This window comes from Colius striatus, chromosome Z (assembly GCF_028858725.1).
Source record: "Colius striatus isolate bColStr4 chromosome Z, bColStr4.1.hap1, whole genome shotgun sequence".
Lineage (NCBI taxonomy): Eukaryota > Metazoa > Chordata > Aves > Coliiformes > Coliidae > Colius > Colius striatus.
In genome coordinates, this window is record NC_084790.1 from 34,777,317 (window position 1) to 34,801,785 (window position 24,469).

The window sequence follows — 24,469 nt, forward strand, 5'->3', positions numbered from 1 at the left end:
CGTGCAGTCCGAACTGGGGTCCTAGCTGCTCTTGCAGCATCTGGGAATGTTTAGTCTAGAGAAGAGGAGACTGAGGGGAGATCTTATTAACATTTACAAATACCTAAATGGTGGGTGTCAGGAGGTTGGGACATCTCTGTTTTCTATTGTATCTAGCAACAGGACAAGGGGTAATGGGATGAAGCTGGAACACAAAAAGTTCCACTTAAACATAAGAAAAAACTGTTTCACTGTGAGGGTGAGGGTGTAGTGGCACAGGCTGCCCAGAGGGGTTGTGGAGTCTCCTTCCTTGGAGGTCTTCAAGACCCACCTGGACATGTTCCTATGCAACCTGATCTAGGTGACCCTGCTTCTGCAGGTGGATTGGACTAGATGATCTCTAATGGTCCCTTCCAACTCCTACTACTCTATGATTCTATGCTCTTCTGATGTCAGCAGTGATGTTGCAAATTTTACAGCACCAGCTCTATGGCACAGGCCAACAGTGCAAAAACCATCATTGTTACATCCGCAACAACGTCCTTTTCTACTTACTGGTCTAGACATTTCCACACCTAGCCCTTTAATGCTTTCAGGGAAAGTGCATTCCATAGCTTGGGCTTTGTGTGGTCCAGCACAGGAGTATCTCTCCCCATCCTGAAACCTGAACAACCTCTCCAGGATCTCAGTACTGTTCAACATGTGGCCCACTGGGCTGGCATGCACTGCAGTGACATTTCAATCACAGTTGCCATTACCCCTTCGGACTGAAGCCCATTAGCTGCTAAACGGGCTACTTCCTGTTGTTCAGCTGAAGGAAGCACTTTGTTGGGAATATAATCAATCTTACCACAAAACTCTGGCTGGTACTCTCTCAGGTGATTAAACAGTCACATGGGAGAAAAATGACACAATTCAAGGGTTGCTCTTAACTGAGCTAGGACATGAAAAATGCAAAGTGTCACTATATTACTTGACTCCCTTACATCACCACCCCCAAAAAGGAGCCATGAAGTGTGGCCCCTCCATGATGGACTTATGCATAATTCAAAACATGAGCTGCCTTCAGGAGCAGATCTCTGTGTCCGAGTCTGCTGAGAATGCCAAGCAGCATGAGCCTGAGGGCAGATCATTAACAGTGAGATAAAATGAAGCGCAGGAAAAGACTGAGATCACACATGGGAAGTCACAAACTGACAATTTCAAAAGGTCTGTTAGGAAGTGAACATTTCCAGAAGGTCTCATAATTTTACAAATATCTCTAGATTTGTGGTCTTTCTGCTACATAGTCTTCTTATCTTTTATTCACCATACGGGCTTCTCACAGGCATAGAATATAATGCTCTTTAAATCATCAGCATCTAAAGCAGAACTAGTGTTAGATTTTAAATGGTCATTCCAAGGTTCCAAATTATCATTCCAATGTCTCTTCTATTTTTACATGAAAGACAGAGAGGTTGAGCTGCAATGGGAAAAGGATGGAGCATTTTCAATCCTGAATGCATCACAACATAAAACAAAGGCCAGCATAGCTGAAGTGACCATTAGTTTTCAAAGAAAACTAGAGGCAGTAGGTAGGTCAAGAGTTGTTTCAAGGAATTATTGTAAACACAAGGAACTCTGCTTTCACACAAAGTCACTAGACAGTGTGATTTGAATTTGCTAAAGCTTTTACCTTGATGAGGTTAGCATACAAATCAGTTACCTTGGGGTCCCAAATTACTGTGGTGCAATCGGTGACATTAATGGTTGGGACCTGCATTCTTCCCATGTGATTGTTTCAGGTCAGCTAACCCCCACAGTAAAAATTCCATCAGTTGAATAGGCTTATTCTTCAAAAAAACCCAACCCCTGTGGTTAATTTCTAGCTTGAATAATATATATTCAGATCACTCTCACACAATGCTGTGTTTCCTTGCCAGACCTGAACACCCTATATTTTTTATTATATGATCTGTCATAAAAGTCATGGTCAAGTTATTCATCTGACCCTTCTCCAGTGAGCAATATTTTTAATTCTTCCTCTGCAGAGGCAGTCCTGATATGACTCTAACAAAACCTGCAACCTGTGTTTTTTAAAAATTATGTTGATGTTTCTCCTAAGTTGTCATTCTAGATTAATTATAAGGAATACTTTGTCATTATGCCATCACCATTTGAAAAATAGAGTAACGTATGAAAATTAATACAAGAATGAATTGTAAGTTAGCATCATACAGTAGCACTGGTATATGCATTTGTTAAAATCAATCAATCAAACAATCAATCAATCAGTATCAGCATCCTGAAAGTATCAGTAACAGCCCTGAGAAGACATTACAGATAATCTGCAAAAGAGCAAAGCATAACCACGTATTAGTCTGCAATTTGGAGAATCTGCTAGTTATCCATTATGGGCATTTAGATACCAAATGCTTCTTTGAATGCTGACATACTGACATGCCATGTTTGCTGCATCTCAGTCCTGTTCAGGAAGAGTCGGAATATTTTTCTGGTCTCTTTGTCTTCAGCCCCCTCCCCTGCAAGCTTCTGCCTAGCTAAGTGGCTTGAGGGAACTGATACTTCCTCTGTTTCACAGCTAGTAGACCTGCTTCCCGGGCTTGTAGTAGTTATATGAATACACTTACAAAACATGTCTTTTTAATCCTTCCTCCAAATGCAGAGAAGGAAAAACTGCATACACTAAACAATCGATTAGCAACAATTAGGAAAATTACAGGGTTGCTTGAAAAGCTACTTATCCGAGAGATCTCCATTAATCTCTACAGCATGGTGAATTCAAATGCTTGGAGCTAGCAAGCAACAAGCAGTCTGCTGGACATGTTGTTGAGCCTTCACATGTTCAAAACCTAGTATGTTTTTTGGCTTTACTGGTCAGATATAATTTTTTAAAACAAAATGACAATTTGAGGTTTCTTTCTATTAACTGATGTTGAAGAAAAGACTCTGTGTGCTAATGCATTTTTTGGCTTTTTGATCACACAGCTGAAGGAGTTTGCAAAAATTATTGCTGATAATCTTAACAAATCTATTAAAACCATCACTAAATCAATATCTCCAAAAAGTAGAGTGAGCTGACAAACCTCCATGAGGCAATGGCCCCAAGAGCTTTCAAACAAAGTGATGGTAAGGAATTCAATGACAGACACTTCACAGTGTTTGATGCACAGGCAGAGCAGTGTCCTTGGGAAGGCTGTGGAAAGTAGGGTGCAAAGTGCACCTCCTTGGATCTCAGTATCAGTGAGGAGCTTGTACTTAGCATGGCTGGATGACAAGAGAATCTGATCTGCAGAGAAATGCAGTATGGCCAAATAATGGATGTGTCCATAGTGCAGCTTCTCAGCAGGGGAAACGCTGCTTTGGGTGCTTCTGCAACTTCCAGGCAGACTGCAGGTACCTGTAGCACTGGGGGACAGATTCTTCCTGCTTTCTTGCAGTCAGGAAAGTAATAGACTTCCCCTGCTCTCCTCTGCTTGGCAGACATAAACATTTCTTCCCAGCTGGTGTCACTTTTCTGACTATCTTGTGATGTTCAGCTGCATCAAGCCCCTGCATCAACACAGCCAGAAGCCTTTTGTCATCCTTTTTATCCTGTGCTCTTTAATTCCTAAAACCCTAACAACACACTCACTAGTTTGTTCCCTGACCAGCTCAGACTAGAAACAGAAATGACTGTTCTTCCATTCTTCTACATCTGTCTCTTTCACCCTGATGCACTTTCTTTTCCTTGCTAAGGCCATATTACCTACATACTGCTTGCTTTCCTGCTGAGCATGCCCACAGCCCAAGAGAAGCTATCTTCAAAACATAAAAATGTCTTGAAAATCCTACTATCTCAACACATTTGCCACTGTGACTCCCTTGATATGACCATGCTCATTAATTCCCATGTCTTGTGATGATAAAAGATGCTTGGGCAACCCTTTCAGGCTGAGTCCATGCAGCAGACCCACTGTAGGACAGAAATGCAAAAGAATCCATTGCATAAGCAAAGTACATTAAGCTGGTGTAAACAGGAGCAATGCACAAATACCACTAAGTCTTTCCACAAATCCATGCTATTTCCATTTTTGGAAGGAAGAGCCAAATGTTGGAGGAGCTAAGACAATAAACTGAATGAAGGATAAACTGATGCAATGGTCTTCACGCCAATGATTGAAGTGCACCAGCATGGCACTAACAGAGAAATCTTTGAAACCATGAGCAGAAGTCAAGCAAACGGGAGCCTGCAAAGCCAACCTCCTGTTCACACCAGAACTCTTGATGAGGGCATCCTTCAGAGCAGGACAGACCAGCTGAACTGAACTTCTCCTAAAATGCACACAGCATTGCCAAGGCTGGGTGATATTTGTCTTTTCTTTCCTTGACTGGCCCTTAGGATTGTTGCTCCACTGCAGTAAGAAGTGGTCTGAGACCTTGGGGGTGAAGCAGCAGGATGGTGAGGGTCCTTGTATGTGTGAGATATGGGTCTTCTGTTCTGGTCAGACATTGCTACTGATCTACTGCTTAAAATACTAATCAGACAATGGTGCTACTTCAGGAATCTTGATTGATTCTCAACAGTGACCAAGACACTGAACAGCTTCTTTTGCCCTTCATTGAGATCTCAGACTAGTTGATGTGTAAGTAAAACCAAGAAAGCGTAAAGAGGCATAAAATAATTCAAGGACTGAAAATAGTTCTCTCCATGGAGAGAATTGTGAAGCTTTGTCTGCTTGTTCTGCCAAAAAGGTGAGCTGATTAGCATGTATATGCACCTTTGTGAGGGAAAAATACATGGCATGGAAGAGCTTTTTAATCTATAAAATGCAGATGTAAATGAACAATTTGCCAGAACAGAAACATATTTTCAAAGCCAAAGCTTTCAAAGCCAAAGCTTTTTCAAAGCTTTCCTGATGAAAAGAAGACAGAATAAGGGAAAAGGCAGACACTGTCTTGCTCTCAGTCTTCACATCACAGCTGGTGGGGGTCGTGCATCACAATGCTATGATAGGTCTTAGAGGGCTACAGACCTTAGAACATTTGTGCCAGTGGAAACTCAGGCCATTTTATTCAAGAAAAAAACCTAAAATAATCATCAAGATTAATTTAATATTGTGGAAAGCCTAAGCTTCTCTTCTCAAGACCCAGCACCAGCGGCTTTACACTGGCTTGCAGCTACCACCTTACAAGATTCAAATAATCTTTTACAAGTTCAGTCTTTCCTTTTTTAGTGTAAGAGAAAGGCTTTTGAACAAGTTTGATATTCTTTTTTCCCCCTCCTTTGATCTGTCTAATCACATTAATTAAGTGGCTGTTAAAAATTGTAAAATTCAAATCTTTCAGGAATTCCATAAAAATACTGAACTATGCCATGATAGCTTCTTATACTACTCCCAATGCCACGTGACTACCAACCCCGTATCGATTTCCTTTCATCTCAAAAACTGAAGTGATACTCACTGCCAAAATAAAAAGCTGTCTGAGTTATGAGAATGCACTACCAGCAAGTTCCACGATCAAGCGTAGGTATAAAAAAAATGGGGGATGGGGTTGTGAAAGCATATGTGGAAAAGCTGAATCTACTCTGTGAGACTATATGTATTCATAATAAAACAATACAGGAGCAAAGGTGATTGATGGATACCACAATAACACTGATCTTATCCTGAGCTGGATGGACCTTGCCTCTGGTTTAGCTTAGAGCAGTCCTGAGCAGCAGCCAGCCATGTCCCACTGGATTTGTTCCTGCACATTTTTCCCCAGCTAAAATCTTTCCTTTTGTCTCCGCGACAAAGACTTTACCAGGGATGGGAGAGGAGGAAGAGAGACAGAATGAGACAGGACAAGGTGTAAATAAGCAGATACTACATTGACCAAAAATAACACACAGATATTTCTCCCTTGCTGCTTTCAAGAGCCCTCTAATTGCCAGACAATGGTCATGCTGAGGCTCTTGAGTTTAATATGTACCTCCTACCGAGTCTTGTACTTCATATAACATTTTAACATGAAAGATCAAGATTTGACGCACAATGCTCTCTCTCCAGGAAATGGGGCTACCTGCAGTATAAATAGTAAAGGTTGTGGATCTGCTATAAAGCAATCCACAAAGAGGCAGCACCTGCTTCTCTCTGTGATATGCCTGGGCAGAAAGAGGGCAGAAGCCCTTAGCAGGAGATACTCTAAAACTGCCTATCCATCTCCAAAGTTACACACTGTGACTCACTAATTCCTTGGTTTCACATGGCCTGAAGAGGACTTGAAACACAAAAACTTGCTTAATATCTTGTGAGAAAAAAAGACATCTTTGGGTTCAAATAGATCTGCATTCCTCAAAGAAAACATTTCTCTTTCCTCTGACAGAGAAAGCCTCTTCTCCTAACGCCACTCCATCCAAAGTGATGCATGATTTTTCATCTTAGAAGTCTTTTCATCACTTGCCATGGCTTCTTCTAGGGCTGTCTGTCCTTTCCTGACAGGGAGCCAGAGCAGTCTCTGTCTAGATATGGTCTGCAGTAGATTGGCATCACGTGTACTCTCCCTGAACCAGCTGCCTCATTGCATTGCTATTGATTCCGAGTTGGATTTCTGCAGCAAATCTATTGCATTTCCATTAGCAAGACTGCAAATGATGAAGATGTTCATTTATATCGTTCCAGCTCCGTATCACAATTAACCTGCTACTTAGCCTCCAGTAAGCCAAATTCTGCCTTCTCATCTGATGCTGACGAAGTTCCCCCAAATTTCTCTGCACTCAAAATGTAGGCATTGCAAAGCTGAGCTGGGCTGCTGCATATGTTTATTTGCAGTGCATGATCTGGAAATAAAACATTTCACTTTAAAAGTACAATAGGTACTGGAGGAGGATAATTTCCTCTGCAGTGAAAATACAAAATCTAAGTTTTGTTATCAATTATTAATCAGTCTTGCTTTGACAATTTTGATGCATTACTGTCCCAGGTGTCATTTTTAATAAAGAAACAATAGCCATACACTTCGTATACCAATTGTATTTTCTGTACTCACATATAAATACATATATAAATGAGGAGAGAGCAATCAGTTCAGTCCTCTGCCTGTTAAATAGAACTGTTTTTTATGCACACAATGAATGTTAACAAGGGGGATGGAAGGGATACAAAAACAAACAAGTCAACAGATTTGTCTGACAAACGCTCTGCTTTTTGAGGATGTTTTAAAGACAGTGTGAGTAACTGGACTGAGGGGAGGAGGTCTCAGTTGCCAATTTAGTCTTAATGGACCTCAGCTTCCTAAAAATTGCTGCTTCTTATGCATGTCACCCCATCAGTCCCAATCACACTTTACGCTGCATGTTTCTGCCATGAGTATAGACACTATGACCTTTGAGATAGCAAAGAAAGAAGTGTTTCAGGGAAATACAGACTGGCTGGCTTAGTACAGTGGCACTTGCTTTACTGCTGCTTGTTAATGGAGGCCCAGTTGTGTCTCCGGGGCCTACTGAGTTCAGCATCTCTTTATGATACTCTTGAGATGGGCTCAGAACTTGTCTGGTATCTTAACAATGATTAATTATAACTTCCCTGTGACAAGACATTGTTAATTCATAAAACACATCAAAGAAAAGTCATGGCTTGCAAAACAAATCTTGATATTGTGTATCAAACATATAACTTAGAATTCAAATTGCAAGTCTCCCTGATCACTCATTGGAGAAGGCCTGCTAGAGCCATGCTGGGAATCATCTGGGAGAGGTCTCTTCCTTTATGCCGAACAGGGAGCTGAAGGCTGTCTTGCTCCCTACTGCAGGCAATTAAGTTAGGTGTCTGAAGCTAATCCACATCAATACTGTATCAGAAATGATGCAGTATCTGCCTTAAGGTGCTCTCCTCTTACATCTTCAAGCTTTGGGAGAAAAGCAATCTCCTTGTGGCACTGCCCTGCACTGTAACAGTGAGCATATACAGCCTGTGCTGTGTCATCTACTTTTCTCTCCTGTCAGTACAGTCTCCTGTGGCTCTCTGAGACAACCCTGACCTTGAAGCTTTCAGAGGCTGCCAGGGATGGACTCAACCCTGCAGCATTGAGATGGGAATCTGAACTGTGGAGCATGGGTCAGAATTAGACTGTTTCAAGAAAAAGAACAAATGCTGTGTGAAGCTGCTGTGAACAAACTCTTGCTGTCTACAAACTGAAGCCTTGACCTGCAGCAGCTATAAGGAGAGGGAAAGGCTCCCTCCAGCTTACCACAAAGGTAAAATACAGACCTTCATAAATCACTGTGTGTAGCAGAAAGAGCATCAAATGCAGAGCTGGGAAAGAACTAGTGGTGAAAGCCACAGAAAGAAATTGCAAGGAACATTTATAGTATGGTACCAAAACAAGGGACAGGCTGATCTTCTTTCTATTTTTCCCATCCCTAGCTCTGAAGAGACAGAAGAAACTCATTTTTTCACATTCCTAGCTCTAAAATGACACCATAGTATGTGGATAAGTGTGGAGGGGAGTTGAGACCACTTCCCAGGTAGGCACCCACTACCAGTCCTCAGAGACACTCAAAATTTTAATACTTTTTCCATTGTGCATGAGAAAACAGCAGCCTTTACTTGCCCAGTATGCATACAGTGTTGGCAGAAACCAGAGACACGTGACTGAAGCAGTCCAGGTCAGAGTGGTTGACAGCATTGTACAGTCCTTTCTCCTCTTTGCCATGTTTTCCAGGCAAAGGCCAGCACTGGCCAAGTAGGAGGGAGCCATATACAGGTCTGGTGCACTCACTCACCGCTTACCTATGTACCCACCCATATCTGCATGTTACAGCCAGCACAAGTTGGTGGGCACAGAGGTATGAAGATGCAGATGTGTCTTTTGGTCAACTGCTGGCCACCAGCAGCTGGCCTTGCAGCACATGGCACTCGAGGTGGGCAGGGAAGCTAAAAGTGGAAAGGACTTTGGGGTAGCACAGATTTGCCACTGGTGAAGTGCATCCTTTGGACCCTGCTCTCTGCCAGGTCTTTTTGCTCACATCGAAAGCCACTCTAGGAATGTCCTTGTGCTGCAGTCTGTCTCCTACCCTGCCTCTCGTGTGTCCCATGGGATGTCACCAAATCGGGAGGGCTGGGATCTCAAAGCCAAGGGCTTGGGCACCTTGGATTGCAGGCAGAGACAAAATTCAGGAGCACTGCACTCCTTTGGCAGAGCTGTCACTCCAGAAAGACATCCTCACACAGACCTTGGAGGGTGGTTTCGGTGAAAATCTATTTAAACGGAAAGAGAACGCAGTGGCAAAGAGGGGAGTGGCTGGTCTGTAGCTGTATAGACACAATTAGTGGAGAAATAAAATTTTGACAGTACTACAGAGTCATATATATTACCAGCCTCAGTAAAGGGTGAAATTGTATTTAAAGGTGTTGGTGTAGGAAGAAGTAAAATTTAGCTCTGGAATTGTGTTAGCACTTTTACAATCTGCATGTCTTCTCAGAGACTGTAGGTTAGCACGTGCTATTACATCCTGCTTATAATGAAATCTTCTCTGGTGTAATTACGCTAAGATTGACACACTCCCTAAAAATGGGATTGCTTTAAAACATTCACCTTTCCTTTCTGTTTCACCAAAGGAGAAATGATATTGCAATATAAACCATAAACCAAATAGAAAGGAAGAGATTATTTATGTATTGGTAAAGGGCAAAGTATAATAATAATAGGAGTGAGACCAGTCTTGGATCTAATGTACCAGACACAATTACTAGGGTTGTCTCTCTTCTGCTTTCTCTCCAAGGCTCCAGGAGAAAGAAGAATCAATTAGCTCTCTGCAGACTATGACCTTGAAGGATACAGCTTTAAGGGGAATATGCTGAGTAAGACAGAGAGGAGAAAAGGCTTTGGAAACTCATGGAAAAGCTTAGTTCAGAAAGAATATATCAGCCACAGAATATGAGATGTGTCAGATTTTTTTAATTTCTGCACTGGATTTAAAAAAAAATCAGCACAAAAGGATGTTGCTGGGAATAAGTTACCTCACTCCGACTGAAATGGAAAAAAGGACACTGAGAGGCAAAAGAAGGGACATTCCAATTTTAAGATGCTGCTTTCCAAGACATCTTTCTGATAATTTTACAGCTGTCAAAGGCATTCATTTAAACAAAAAAAGCCCAGTTATCACTGATGCAATCTGTCAACCTCTCCAACAAATCTTGCTCTACATAAAACGCAATGACATGTTTGAAATGCAGCTGTTTCAAAAAATCCCAAGACAGTTCTTTTAGAGCTGTCCAAAAAGTTCCTTTCATGCCTCTTTGAATTCTTACGCAGATCTTCTGCAGTGCAGTTTTCCAGCTATATTTTCATATTTTTTCTTTGCAGGGAATTGAAACACTTTGCTGTAGTCAGGATAATGTGCTATAGTTAGAATACATAATGTCTACACAACCTTCTCCCTCAGAGCAATCCAAACTTGACCTGATGCCAGTTCTCCCTTTCCTTTCAGTCTGTATCTATCTGAAAGTCTATGATGCCTTAAAACATATTTATCTTAATAAAATTAAGGCAACAGTAAAAAAAACATAACTCAACCTAATCACCTAATTTCTGGACAAACATTTATTTCCCATATGGGAGCATTCTTGAATGCAGATAATGTTGTGGGTTGTTTTTTTTTATTTGGGGTGGGGTTTTTTTGTTTTTTTTTTTGCTCATGTTAGCATGTTACTGATAAAAGCTTGCCTCACATGTAGAAATTCAAGAGGATGAGGGCTGTTGTGGCACCACTAGCTTTTGATAGCTTTCCCCTCCTTGCAAGAAAGAGGCCATTTTGGCTGGACAGCGTTCCTCTGGTCACTTTATAAAGCAAAAAATTTCTGCTATATATTTAATGTCATTTATGATACTTCCACTACGAAAAAAATATTTTTTGTAATCATCATCATCATAAAAAAAAGTAAATCAGTATAGTTTTATATAACTGCAAAGGTGGTTAGGCGTCCCAATAATTCAAGTAACGTCTTACCTGCCACAAAGCCTCCTGTCATTTAGCTGCACAGCAATATTTCCCTATTAGAATGTTTCTATTAGACAAATTATATTTTAATCCAAAGTATGGCTGTCACCCATTACCTAAGAAAAAGACAGTAGAGTTTCTACAGAAATACTTAGAATTCTCTTTCAGTCATTCTGGAACTGCTGCTCAGGACTGATTCTTGTCTGAACAGGCCCTCCCCAGTTATGCTTATTTTCACTGGCAAGGTGGTTGTCCCAAAATATCTTATCTAATTCAATTGCCACATATATATACTGAGTTCAGTCCTGGTGGGGCTAAACTTAGTAGCGAAATTTTGGTGACTTCAAGGCTCCAGGGTGAAGTCCAGTATGTACCATCTACAGGGTGAGCATCCTGTGGCATCATGAGGAAGAGTATGTGAGATGGTGCTCTGCAAGACAGTTTGCAACGAACACAGTTGCTCATTCTAGTTACTGCAGCCTTCCAAAGGAAATCAGCCCCATGGTCTCTGCACAACGGTGTGCTGCCTTGTCTTTTACTAGAGTTGAAAAATTTTACACAGCTCAGGAATTGCTGATGATCTGCTCTGGATTTGATAGGTTAAAACGATGAATGTTAAAGAAACTGCACTTCAGCAATGTGGTATTTTGATGCTTTATGATCACTACTGAGAAAATAATCCAGGTACCCTGGATATTTTTGCTTTTAGGATGAGCAAAAACTAATTTGGGAACTGATCCATCTTGCACCAGCAAGAATGCTTTCCTGAATTTTTCCACAAAAGTCAATGAGGCAATGTCTGAGAAACAGGTTCAACAAGAATCAGCTCCTATAGGAGGGGAATGACACAGAGAAATGTGTGCTATGCTTTTAAGAGAAAGGGGAAGATCATAAGCTAGCTGCTAAATTAATAATTCTGTCTCTAACTGCTTCAAATACACTGTCACTCTTTCCCACTGTTCTCCCTCAGTATTTCAGGAAGATGTTTGCCAGCAACAGACTTCAGAAAGGAGGTAGCTGAAGTGCTCTGCAGGCAAAGCAAAGAAAACGAACACACATGGAAGATCCAGCACAGGACGCAAATCAAATTCGTAAGAAAAATATGCTTGTAGACTATGTGTAATAGCTATCAGACAAACCCTTGAAGTAAATCACATCTTCCCCTATGAGTGGATGCAGAGAAAAGGGTGGTACTGCCACTTTACAAAGCTCCTAAATACAGCTCGCTTCATTGCCAGGCACTCCTGAGAACTAAGTTCAGAGGCCCTTAGGTGCTCTCCTCAGAAGGTAACCCATAGTATAGTTAGCACATTTAAGCTTTGCATGTCAATCACATGTCCTCCTTGAGGACAGCTGCGGAATAGTTAAGTGCCTTTTTGTTTTGCCCTTTTTTTTTTTTTTTAAATTTGTGCCAAGGAAAAACAGAAAAACATGTAGCTTCTACTTACAAAGTTTTGGAGCAGTTTGGAGATTGGTTTCTGTTGCTTGTGCCTGAGACGCTGTGGTAGGCTCCAGGGTGGGTGGTGACAACGAAGGTGCGGCAGAGGACAACAACCCGACATCTAGGATACGGTTATACAGGGAGGGCTGGAGGAATGGTTTGGAGGGCACAAGCGAGCTGTCACTTTGCACTGTCACTTCAGCCTTGCTCTTGGGGCTAGGTACGGGGAAGGATGAGGCATATACCTCCGAAGGCACCCAGGCAGACAGAGCTGTAGGATCCACAGCGCTCTTTGGGTCTTGTCCTATCCTCCCAGGGTCAAGGTGGGTAGGAGAGTCATACTCAAAAATCTTGTCCACAAAGACCCACTTGAGGCCAGCAATGCAGAGGCAAAGGCTGAGCAGGCACGCCAGGATAGGAGCAATGCAGATCTTTTCAGAGTTGAGGCAGCCCTTCAGTCGCTCTGCCTCCAGGCACACACAGCAGGTCGCGGCAAGGCCTGCTATCCCCTGGACCCTCCTGTCCTCTCTTTGGGTCCCCGGCATGTTCTCCTCAGCCGGGAGCCCGTCAAGGGACACATCAGGGCTCAGCTGAGCCGAGGGGCTGGGGAAAGTGTCGTCAGCTACTTCAGACATGTTTAAGCATCAGCTCTCAGACAGCTCACCTCCAAAAGGCCTTAACTCTATCACAGTCCATTACTGTGAGACACAGACAAAAAGAGATGGTAGTAATAGTCACAGTGCTCTGCAAAAATTACAGAGCGGGAGTCAACAAAACGTCCGAGCTCAGCAACATCATCCAAACCAGGAGAGGTGTAACGCACCGGAAAAAATGAGAGCCCCCCTGTCCCCCCCTGCCCTCAAGCCCTCTGTCGCTCTCTCTGCCTCTGAAGCAAGAGTAGCTTTGCAATTACTGAGCTTCTGTTTGCTGGCCACTTTTACAATTCCTTAAATACTTATCAAGCAATTCCAGCACTTCTGCATGAGGAAAGAAACATCCCCCCAAAAGCAAGCACACAAAACAAAACAAGGAAAAGAGGGGGATGAGAGAAAGGAAATCACCAACACCAAACAAATTGACCGGATTAAGTGAACCAATAGCCCAGAGCGAAAGGCAAGACTCTCACCTTGAGCGTCTGAGGCTGGTATCTGCCTAGGCGAGGAAAACAATTGTCATGCGGTAGAAGGAGCAAAAGCAAAATCTGTAACAGCAGAGGCAGCGGCAGAAGTGACAGTAGCAGCAGCATCCTGTCGTGTTACAGCGGCGGCTGAAAGAGGCTGAATCATTACAGAGCAGCAGGTGCTCGCTGTCTGAGCATCACTGCAAACAATATCATTACACAGAGGTTTGAAAGGAAGAGCGATGCCAAGACGGTGGTAACTCCCTTTTCTCTCCCCTCCCTCTTTGTCCTTCTTCAGAGCTCATTCACTTTCCTCCCTTCCACCTCTCCCCGACCCCCCCGCTCCCCCAGCCCCCTTGCAGCCTTTTTTCCTGATGTACCCACTCGTTCGTTCCTCCCCTACCCCCCCCCCCCCCGCCCCCCTCCGCAGGGCTGATCTGAGGGAAATCAGTACACCCAGCAACGCAGCACTGTCAGTGACTTCCTATTTTATCCAATTAGGAGGAATAAAGGCCATCAAATCAAAGGGAAGGAGTGGGCAGGAGTTGCACGCCTGGCCGCTCCCTCTCCACAGCTGAAGCATGGCCAGAGGCGGCAGTCATGGATGTCACGGAGGGTCCTCCGGCCGGGCCGAGTGTCAGTAGGAGCTCCTCAGGCTGGACTACGCTCGCTCGGGCTGATACCGGATCTCTCCCAGGAGAAAGACTGCTTTCCAGCAGCAGTTTCTCCCTGCCTGACACCTAGAGAGAGCTTTTCTCTCCAAGCCCCTGAACAAGTTTTGTTTGCTAGGAATAGCACTGAGATGCATATTTAGTCATGCAGAGAGAAAGAAAAACAAACCCAAAAGCATCCCAGTCTCTGACAAATTTTAAGTTATTACAAAGACATTTGCACAAGTATTTTCTTTAAAAAACATTTTCCAATTTTCCTTCCAAAACCTTCCAAAATTGAAAAGCAAAGATTTCACACTGAAGCCAGCTCCAGATCACACTTTTCAAGAGCCTGCATGCTGCTCATCCTCACTCCCTCTTATATTAAAAAAGAAAAAATTAAAAGGCATAAAATAATATGACTGCACTTTGTTCCACTTAAGAATTAAGTTGTCCCGTCAGCCCTCATCTCTGTCAATACCTAGCACTAACTCCCATTTCCACCAATGCAGTGTAACACAAGGGTAGATCAATGGTCTATTTTCCAGTTCATGAAAGTAAGATTAGAATCAGATCTATTCCCAGTTTATCTTGTCTCCCACAGAAAAGTGCACCTATGTAAGAATACAGACACATATATAAAAGGAGAAAGGCTTTTAACACAATTTCCTGTTCCTTGGACTTTGTGAAAACATTTGCATTGAAGATCTGGCAGCATGAATCCCCCTTTCTCCACAGTATAAATTGCTGCAGGATGCATAAAGAAAAAAAGGATAAAGTGCTATAAATTGCCTGGAACTCATTTTTGTGGTTGCCTTAGTTGAGCATCCAAGAGGCAGTTTCCTTTGTAGTTATATATTTTCACTAGTGACAAAAAAAAAGGAGACATCTATCTCTATCCATCTCCTCTCTCTGCTTCCAGCTCTCTTCCTTCCTCCACCTTTAACTTCCATGGGAACATTAGCAACATTCACATAAAAAAGGTTTATCAAAAATCTCAATGAATCGCAGTGTTTTCACAGACTCTCTTGTCAAGGACTAAATGATGGATGTCTGATCACAAAGCTTTCTGTGAGGCTGTAGTAGCCAACTGAAGTAATCATGACGCTACTACACTACATTCAAGTGCCTGGAAAATTTACCTTAAAGCACAGTCAGTGATAACACTCTGGAAGAACGTATAAAGATAAATCATTATACAATCTAGTCTACATTACTGCTGAAGTCTCTGGTCCTCAGGTTAATGATGTGATCAGTAACCTGAGACAGAGTGAACAGCTTACATTGCATATTTATGTACATTGCTCGTCCTCTTACAAAGCATGTGTGCTCCTTAGCTGGTAATATTCTGCATGAGTGCAGTCTCTTTAAGTATCACAAAATCTCTTTCAAACAATAGTAACTACATAGATAATTTTGAACGGGTAACATCACAGCAGCATTGCCATGATAGCTGTGCTGGTCTGTGGGTGAAAGTAGGCAAGTTTTCTAGGGAGAGGATGTATCTTTTATTAGATTAACTGATAAACGTGGGAGAAGTAGACGTACTTTTGGAAACAAAAGTTGCTCCTCAGGTATGATGCTGAAATATCACTCTTCAAAGCAGAATGCGAGACAAGAACTGAATGGGCGTATTCTCCTCATTGCACAGATGAGATTCTACAGCATGAGAGCCTAACACTTTTTTTTTTTTTTTAAAGAAGCCTTGTCTTTATCCATGTCTAATTTTTCAACCTTCCTATTTCCAATAAGACAATTTCCCCTGCTGATGCTCCAAGCTTGTGTTTAATCCACTGCCCTGTCCACATCGTCCCTTCCAAGCAAACTACCAGTGTTCAATCTTTGTCTGTAACCTTCACTGCTCTCCAGTCTACCCACATTTAACTGCTCTCCTTTAAATTATGCTTCTGCTTTGCTCATATTTTTTTTCATGCTGAAGCGAACCAAAATGCACATGGAGATCTTGCACCTTTGTTACACGGGTCACCATGAAGTTCAAGTAAAGAAACACAATGCCATGCAGCTGGACGAAGGCATGGATTACTACCAGTTCAGACCACGGGCTGACACCACTGCATGCACAGTCATCTGTGAAACTCAGAGGCCCTTCTCTCAGAAGTCCGGTAGGCACATTTTTCAGAGCCCTGCTGTTCGACTTGCTGCCGGAAGGGCTGGAAGCCCGGCGGGACCGGGGAGGGGCTCTGCCACAAGGGTCTCTGCCTGCCTGCCCGAGCCCTCCTGGTCGAACGGAAACGAAGCAGCTCCTGCTACCCTCCTTGCGTTTCCGAACCCTGCTCCACTGGCGAGGGCCCAGCCTGCCTGCAGCATCTCCTCCCGGCTGTCAACCACCTCTAGCCCCTCCCGCCGCCTCCGCGGCCGCAGCATCTCCGTGGGGCCTGGCTCCCTTCCAGGCTGCAGTACCCTCCGCTACTGCAGGTCTCTACCCCCGCGGCACCTCCAGACCTGGCGCGCAGGCTGCCAGCTTCAGCGTCGCACAGCCAGCTCTGCTCACGCCTCCTCCCCCGCCTCCTCCTCCCGACGTGCCCTTCCTCAGGGAAGCCTGCGGAACTGCCTCACTCTCCCTCCCAGCTCTGCGGAGCTGCGGGCTGCTGGGGCTGATGGCAAGAGAAGTAGGGCTGTACCCTGCCTTCCCAAATGCCTGGCGGCTCCGGTTATTAGCGGCCAACAATGTGAAAGGCGATGCCGAATCATCAGCCAGGCTGCTTCCCTATCCCTGCTCCACAGGTGCCCAAAGCCAGGGCCAGCATACAGCGTGCCTGCCATGCTGCAACCCAGTACAGCAGGAACTGGCTTCTCTTGGGACCTTTTGGACAAAAATGCAATCCCACATTCTTTACTGCATCTGGGTCCGTAAGGGAGTGTGCTGCCTTTTGTGCCAGCTCATGAGGCTGAGATTAAAGGCTTATGGCCTATTATCTCAGGTCTGACTATACAACTGTAAATAGAGGATACAGTTTGCTGCTTTTAGGAATCCTTTCTGCTACCCTTCCCCCACAAGCCATCCAGAAAAGCTTTCTTGCAGCTGCAGTTTTGAGCCTTTCACATTTCCATAATGCAGTAGCGACACACTAGCACTGGCATGCTGTGCTTAAACATGGGTTATGGCTCAGGCTGGAGGAGATGAGCACCTTGGAAAAGAGCCAGCAATTGGTTAATAGGAAGTGAGACCCTGGAAGAAAACAAGAGGCATCATGACCTTGGAAGTAACAAAAGTTTTACTAGGGTAGGCCATTGCTGAGTAATACAGAAGGATAAGGAAGGAAATTACTTTATTCTTGTAATTAGGTTAGGTTCCTTGTCCAAAGATTTATTTCTGATTATTATGTGGCTTAGAGGAAAAAGTAGCGTGATTCTACACCAATAAAGCTAATCTGTGACTGAGATTTGGACTCTTGCCATATGTAAGTGACAGCCTGAAACTCAGAGGTTTGCAAAACTGCAGTTTTATTTTGTGGAGTGTTTTTGCAACAAATAAAGTGTTATTTTTCTAAGTTCCACTCTCGAAAGACTCGGAGGTGCAAAGCCATAGTTAGCATTAACTTCCTTCCAGTGACGAGGAGGTATACATGCCTCCAGTTTTATGGGTCCTAAAAAGAGGCTAATTTCATATTACCAATGTGCAGAGGACCATTCTTTCTGGCCAGCCACAAAGATGAAGCTTAGATAGACACATGATCATAGCTAGCAATATCTTAGAAATTAGAGCAGCAAGTACCACTGAACTCAGCTGACCCTTCAGTCTTACCATAATCAGACCCAAACCTGCTAAAAGTTTTGGAAAGTAGGCTTGGTAAGTCATTCTCATGGAAGCCACTGGACTTAAAATGTCCTTTTTATACTTGGATTTTAACTAAAGCCCCAGGAATGGGACTACTAGGATTTAAATATGATCCTAATAGTCCACAAAAAGATTCTTTAAGAATTGTCTACTTTCTTGCAACTATGGGGACATTAGGAAAGTGAAGTATGCTTTCATAAAGTAATTTATGGTTCTGCTGAGTTGCAGCTTAAGAAAGGATGCTCTGAGGACCTTGTATCGGTACATCTCAAGTGATGTCCTTCCAGACCACTTCTTTCCTTTAAGAACACACCAATTTTTCAGAAAGAAGGAAGAAGCGATATGCAGCATCAGCTGCTGTATCATGTGTTTGCACTCCCTTTTCTTTTCCTTACATTGAGAAATTAAAAGAATTGTAACCAAGAAACTAAAAAGAAAAAAAAAGTGCATCTTCATTAACAGGAGATTGATGAGGAAGATAAAAGGATCTCTTTTTATTGATTGCAGGCACTTTCTTCAAATTAAATAAGTGCACTATTTAAAGATGGAGGTCTGACCCAAAGCAAGTGAGCAGGCCCAATAAGCAGCATCACTGCCAGCACTTATAGTGTGGGAATAGCAGGCTGACACACATGGTGCAAACAATTTGTTTATTCCTCCTTTCAGTGCTTCACTAACCACTCCATCTTAATCCATCTCTCTTGGACTGAAGCCAGCACTCTCTCCCTTTGAATCCTTTCTCTACAAACCTGATCTCTCAGCTGAAATGGCACAAGGGGAACACTTTGTTTTGCTGCTGCAGTGGTCCTGCCATTAAAACTGCAAAAGTTAAAATGGGACAGGCTTTCCCTCACACACACACATACTATTTTTCACTTGAAGGAAAGCAAACAGGATACATGTGCTATTGCTATTCATATGTCTCTAGCCATTCCCATCACCTTTGTCCCCTTTATATTTTTTAAACCCTCTGGCCATTTGCAAGAAAACATGAGCAGTAAAAATATTAACCATTAAACACATATTCAGCCTTAAACATAAGGGTAGCTATATCAATGTCAGCAGAATCATTATTGTGCGTGATTCATTCAGTATAACAGGGCTGTTGTCAGAAGACCTCATACCCTCTGACAACACAGCAGAGAGGGACATGAAGATTCTATATCCAGACCATCTCCATACTCTCAAGGAAAACCAATGATACTGGAATTATTGCAGTGCCCACATAGGTGTGTCAGATGCAAGTCCTCAGACTGGTACATTTATTGGAAATGTGTGGAGCACAAAATACAAACTTCAGTGCTTGGGAAAAATGGTTGGGGGAGCCCATGTTGCCTCTGTGGCAGAGTTTTCTGCAATTACATCACATTTGTGCATTCACACCAGGCATTTACACCAAGAGGAACAATCCAATAGCTGCGACTTGCAGAAACCGTGCTTTGAAAAACCAAATTAACTACAATGACTGTTTCAAGAGATGTTTGCACTTTAAATAGCTACAGCCAGTAATTGAAATAAAACTGCCACAAAATGGGCTGTTATTTCAGGAGAACCAAAAGGTTCTCTGAGTCTTTTAATCTCCAAGTGAAATGTGAGACACTGAGTTTTTTCATCCACACTACACAAGACACAAAACTCCAACAACAAACCATGAATGTCAGGAGTTTTCATTGGTACATTTCCCCATCCTCTACTCAGTCACAAAACTGGAATGAACCCTGCCACTGTTAAGGCTAATGATATTTAACTCTGCCGTGTGGTAGAAGAGCATTTTAGAGATGCAAAGATGTGTAATGTGCTCAGATAGGCTCTTCTGCTTAAGGGCAGAAGGAGCAGAAGAAAGATCATGTGCAGTTTTCTAGGCTTTTTTGTTTGACTATGGTTTTTATTTTTCAGATCTGGCACCACCTTTTCTCTGTCATTGGAGTTTCCAGCAGACCTGCTGGGGGGCTACAATTATTTATTTTCATGGTGTGACAGGGAGTTGGGGCAGCACTGCAGTCATAGGTCCCAGGCTCACTCAGTAAGTCCCATCCACCTCATTGCCCAAATGTGTCTGTGCACTTGCATTTCAGCCACTTTACTGAGATGGAAGAAATTCCTCACAGGTGTTCAAAGGGACAGCAATAGTAGTGCTACTTTGCCCAGGCATGGCCATGCAGGATTTTGTGCTGACGAGCCTTAATATCTAAAGTGCTGCCAATACTGTGAGAGTCATTGGACACTGATAATTTGAATAAAGGTCCTGAAAGTCCTAAATCAAGGACTTTTCCCTCCCTCATTGATCCCTGGTTAATAAAGTACTTAAACCTGCATGGAGTTAAACAAGTGGTGAAATGCCTTCCTTGTTAGACATAGGCTACAACATGTATCTAAGTGCCTTTTTGAATCAGAGCCTAATTCAGGAACTGAAAAGGTACTTTAGAGCGTAGTGTCATGGTTGCATGATGAACAGTTTGGCAGCAATATAGTACTTTTCCCTATCTCTCCTTTCTTTTTGCTTCCTCTGATCTGTCACCTGCACTAATTCAGTCACATTGTTCATGAGGCCAGGCTCTCAACTGGATCAGATTTTCTCACTTAAAAAGGAATTTATTTTAAGATTGGGGTTTTTTTTGGAATGGGTAAGTTTACCAATAATTCCAAGCCTGGCCTCATAAACATATATAGAGGGAGGCCTATATATGGGGCCAGGACCACGCTCCAGAGGAAAGTTCCTTGACCTTATCTTCTCAACGAAGACTTTTGCACAGTGAAACAATGATACAAGGCTCTTCCTGAATCTAGGCTTAAATTAAGCAGAATCTCCTAGAAGGTCCCAACAATGTACCTGTTATTCTAAAAAGTCTCTGCTTACAACAGCTTTCATTATTTTTGTAAAGACAGAATTATTTTTGGACCTGCACATATTCACAACTGCTGCTGTTTAAAACTTGAGGCCAACAAACTTCACTTTAGCTGTTTTGAAAATTTCAACTGCACATGGACTTTTTCACAGAGTAGCTCTCTAGTCTGTGCGTATTCAATTGTTTTGCTATTAGAAAAACAAAAAGAAAGAAGCCTAAGACATGGAGCCAGCCTACTGCATCAAAAATTTTCTATATCATTAAATAAATAATATTAATGATAGGACACTGGCATAGTACTCTTTTAGATTTGTAAAGTATGTTTTGCAGTAAAGTTACGCCTTCAGAATCTGCAAGCCTCAGAATTCTGCATGCAGAAAATGTTATGGTTTCATTTCAAAAGCTGGTTTGCTTAGCAGCTTCCTGCAAATACTTCCAAATAATGAATTTAATCTACCTTACCTGAAATCAAGATATTCATTAAATTACACTAGTTGGTTCAGGTCTAGTCACGTCTATAGGCAGTCTGATTATACTCAAGCTAGCAGAACTGAGATGTTCGCTGTTTAAAACATACGAAACACAGTATTTATAAATGCAGAAATCCCAACAACAGCAAAAGTGACAGCTCTCATCATGCTCAGAATGCTAGCATCATCGAGGACATTTAATATTTAATATTATTTCCTAGTGCATTCAGAAAGCCATAGAAGGCATGAATCACTTTGGTACTGGCTGGAAAACTTTGTCAATTTCCAGCAAATAATTAAGAAGAATTCAAATAGATATGACAGAGGAGATTTTATGTTTAGTCATGAGTTTTCAGCAGTCTAATAAAATATGGTTTCATTACATAGCTATGTTTTGAATGCCAACCCAGCCTGTGTTTTAAGATATCTTGTCACATCTTTCTCATGCCTGCACCCAGGCTTTCTTTGTGCTGGATATGGTCTGGCACAAAAGCAAAACTCTCACCTTTCAGAAACCAAAATTTGAATTGAAATAAGGTAGTTAACCCTTCTCATACACAGGACTTCAGTGTTCCTGCATCGAGTCTTGTCAAGAGCAAGAGCGGGAAACATCAAAGAGGAAAATGTGGAACTTTAAATAAACCTATTTGCTGTACACTCATTTCATTGCTGCAGACTCTGTGCCACTCCAGACACCAAGCAGACCCTTACACTAAGGTAAAATGAATTCATCACAGCTTGTTTGTGTTTAACACATGGGCATGCACAGCACATGGCAACACTGGTCATTGCTGCTGGATGGTGCAAGTGCAGCAGAGAAGCTTTGGAAGTACTTGCTTCTACAAAGACATTAGACAACCTAGAAATGGAGCAGGGACAGAGCAAAAAACAGGTCTTTGAAGCTCACAACAGGACAGAGGAATGTGGGTAAGTGGAGCCTTTTCTACAGAACCTAGATATTTGTAATCCCCACTACTGACAATAACAGTATGTGATGGAGTGTTCATGTGCTCATACATAGGTGTTGGAATGAGTTCACAGTGATCACCATTTTATCTGATGGATACATTATTCCTGCAGCATTTCCTGCATACAAACTGCAGGTCATGTCCACTAGGATGTCTTATGTCTGCCTATGATTTAGCACAGTGGAGTGGCAACTGGACTACAAAAAGCAGGTGGAGTGGACAGACTGTCTTCTTCCTTCTTCTTGAGGGTGCCTAAGGAATATACGCATTTACTCTGAAAAGTGTTTGAAAGAGTAGGTCGCACAAGCAGGGCTGAAGTCACCTTGCATCTTGTGTTGCTAGACAAACTCATTGAAATGACCACTCAAAGACAATGTAAAATCAAATATAGCTGTCTTCATGTACAGTACTGTAGGTATGCTACACCTGTGGTGGGAAGGGTGGCCATGATGGTGGTGAGGAAAGGAAACAAGCTCCTACAGGCTGCAAGAAGGAGAAAGAGGCGCTTAGCAACCTTGTCTTATACATACATGGATAAGGTGAATTATATCCCTAAGTTCCTTTTGAAGTGCGGCCATAGTTTGAAGCCAGACCCTATGAAAGTCTATTATTCCTTCAGACATTGACTGCTGGAAAGATGGGGCCAAATTTCTTGCTGGTGCGGGCAAGAGTTCAGCCTGCTCAGACACAGCAATCGTGATGATCTAATACCTGCTTTCACTTGAGGGATGCCTTGCTTCTGCTCAAAAGTTCCCTGCATACTGTTTAGCTGCTGCTTAACTCCAATTAAAAGCTGCCACAGGGCAACAAATTCTCTCTGTATTTCTAATTTCACGCTAAATCCTATGCCCTTCCTTCAGGGTTTTCAATAAAGGAGTTGTATTTTAACAACTTTGCACATGCTAGAGGAGAAAACAAGGATGTGACCAAAATAGATCTGATTCTAAAGGCACAAGCTCCACAAGGCAAAGCCCAGGCTCCATGGGATGGACTAGGCTGACATACATACTCATGGGCATAACATTGTTTCTCCTTATTTCAGAAACCTGAAACTCAGCTTCCTTAGTTTAGGAAAAGGCAAATTGTCTTGAATTTTTAACTCCTTTGGCCCCAAAGAGTGAAGATGGTGCCCCTGCATCATTGATCCATTTGAAATGATTCTCTGGAGGCCTTGTAAGTAACACTTGAAAAAAAACATTAATTCAGTGTATTACATTCTTTTCCTTAATTAGGCAACAGTTTATGGTTTCATCAGGAAAGCAGCCTTGCTCAGCTACACAGAAATCACTTTTGGAGGCTGTCTTGGAGGACAATAAATGACTAAAATTTAACCAAGTGAACTGAGAAATGAAAAAAGGAAAAAGTTTCAGCTTGCATTGCTAAGTATGTGCCACTAACACTACCCAGTGCAGATGTGAGCAGACAATATGCTTCCCCTCCCAAACTAGCCTGCTTAAAAAGTGCTAGTATTATCCCATCAGTGGCTAATTAAAAAAAACTATGCAGCTGAGGTCTAGTCAGCATTAATAATTAGTTGTAGCTGTTTCCATCATCTTCCACTCTCCACTTCCATCTCCTTTCCTCCTCTTCTTAAAAAAAAGTATACTCTCTGTGCCTGTATGTAATTACAGGAAAATGAATGCATTATTAATATGGCCATAGCAGACAGGAAGTTCAGGTTTACTGCTTGCCAGTGTAGAGGTAAGTTGTAGCTACTGGCAACAGTCAGCTTGCTGGTACTCTTATTAGGTAATGAGAGAGTTTCCAAGAGTGCCAACTGAAGTAGATAAATAACACCTGGTATTTGGAAAAGCACAGAAGCTGGGAGAAATGATGGCTCAGAATCTGTTACTGAGACAGGCAACTGTGGAAAAACTGTAGGAATTATTCCAGGAACAATTAATTTGCAGCAGTAAGGTTGTGCATTTTCTTTGATCCATGAATGTGATCATGTTCAAATGCAATTATGCAACTCAGAATTCTTCAGAGGATGGACAGAGAGGAAACAGGTGCAGATGGTAGCATGAAACAAAGCACCCCAAATAAAGGTCTTTAACAATCCATGTTCCCATTGAAACAACACAGTGTTCACAGTGAGCTGGAAAAAAATCTCCACACATGTCCTGTGATTTCAAGGAATATCAGAAAAGTCAGGCCAGAAGTGCTCATTTCCTGGCATGTCAAACAATGATGTATCATTACAAACATGTATCTGTCAAACTGGTATCTGCAAACA

The 24,469-nt window shown here is 42.4% G+C and overlaps 2 protein-coding genes across 8 annotated transcripts in view; both read right to left on the minus strand.

Annotated features, from left to right (window-relative positions):
- The window catches only part of NRG1 (neuregulin 1), a 177,632-nt gene that overhangs the window by 85,924 nt on the left and 67,239 nt on the right, over nt 1-24,469 (minus strand). For 3 of the 7 annotated variants that reach the window (XM_062018007.1, XM_062018008.1, XM_062018006.1), the window contains exon 1: nt 12,388-13,015. The exons of the other annotated variants lie outside the window; for them this stretch is intronic. In XM_062018007.1, coding sequence (XP_061873991.1) covers nt 12,388-13,015 — 628 coding nt within the window. Of the gene's footprint in view, nt 1-12,387; nt 13,016-24,469 lie in introns of those variants that run through there. 7 annotated transcript variants of the gene reach the window in all.
- LOC133628784 (uncharacterized) lies at nt 13,465-13,626 on the minus strand. Its single transcript, XM_062018068.1, has one exon. It carries the CDS (start codon nt 13,624-13,626, stop codon nt 13,465-13,467), a length of 162 nt encoding a protein of 53 aa, XP_061874052.1.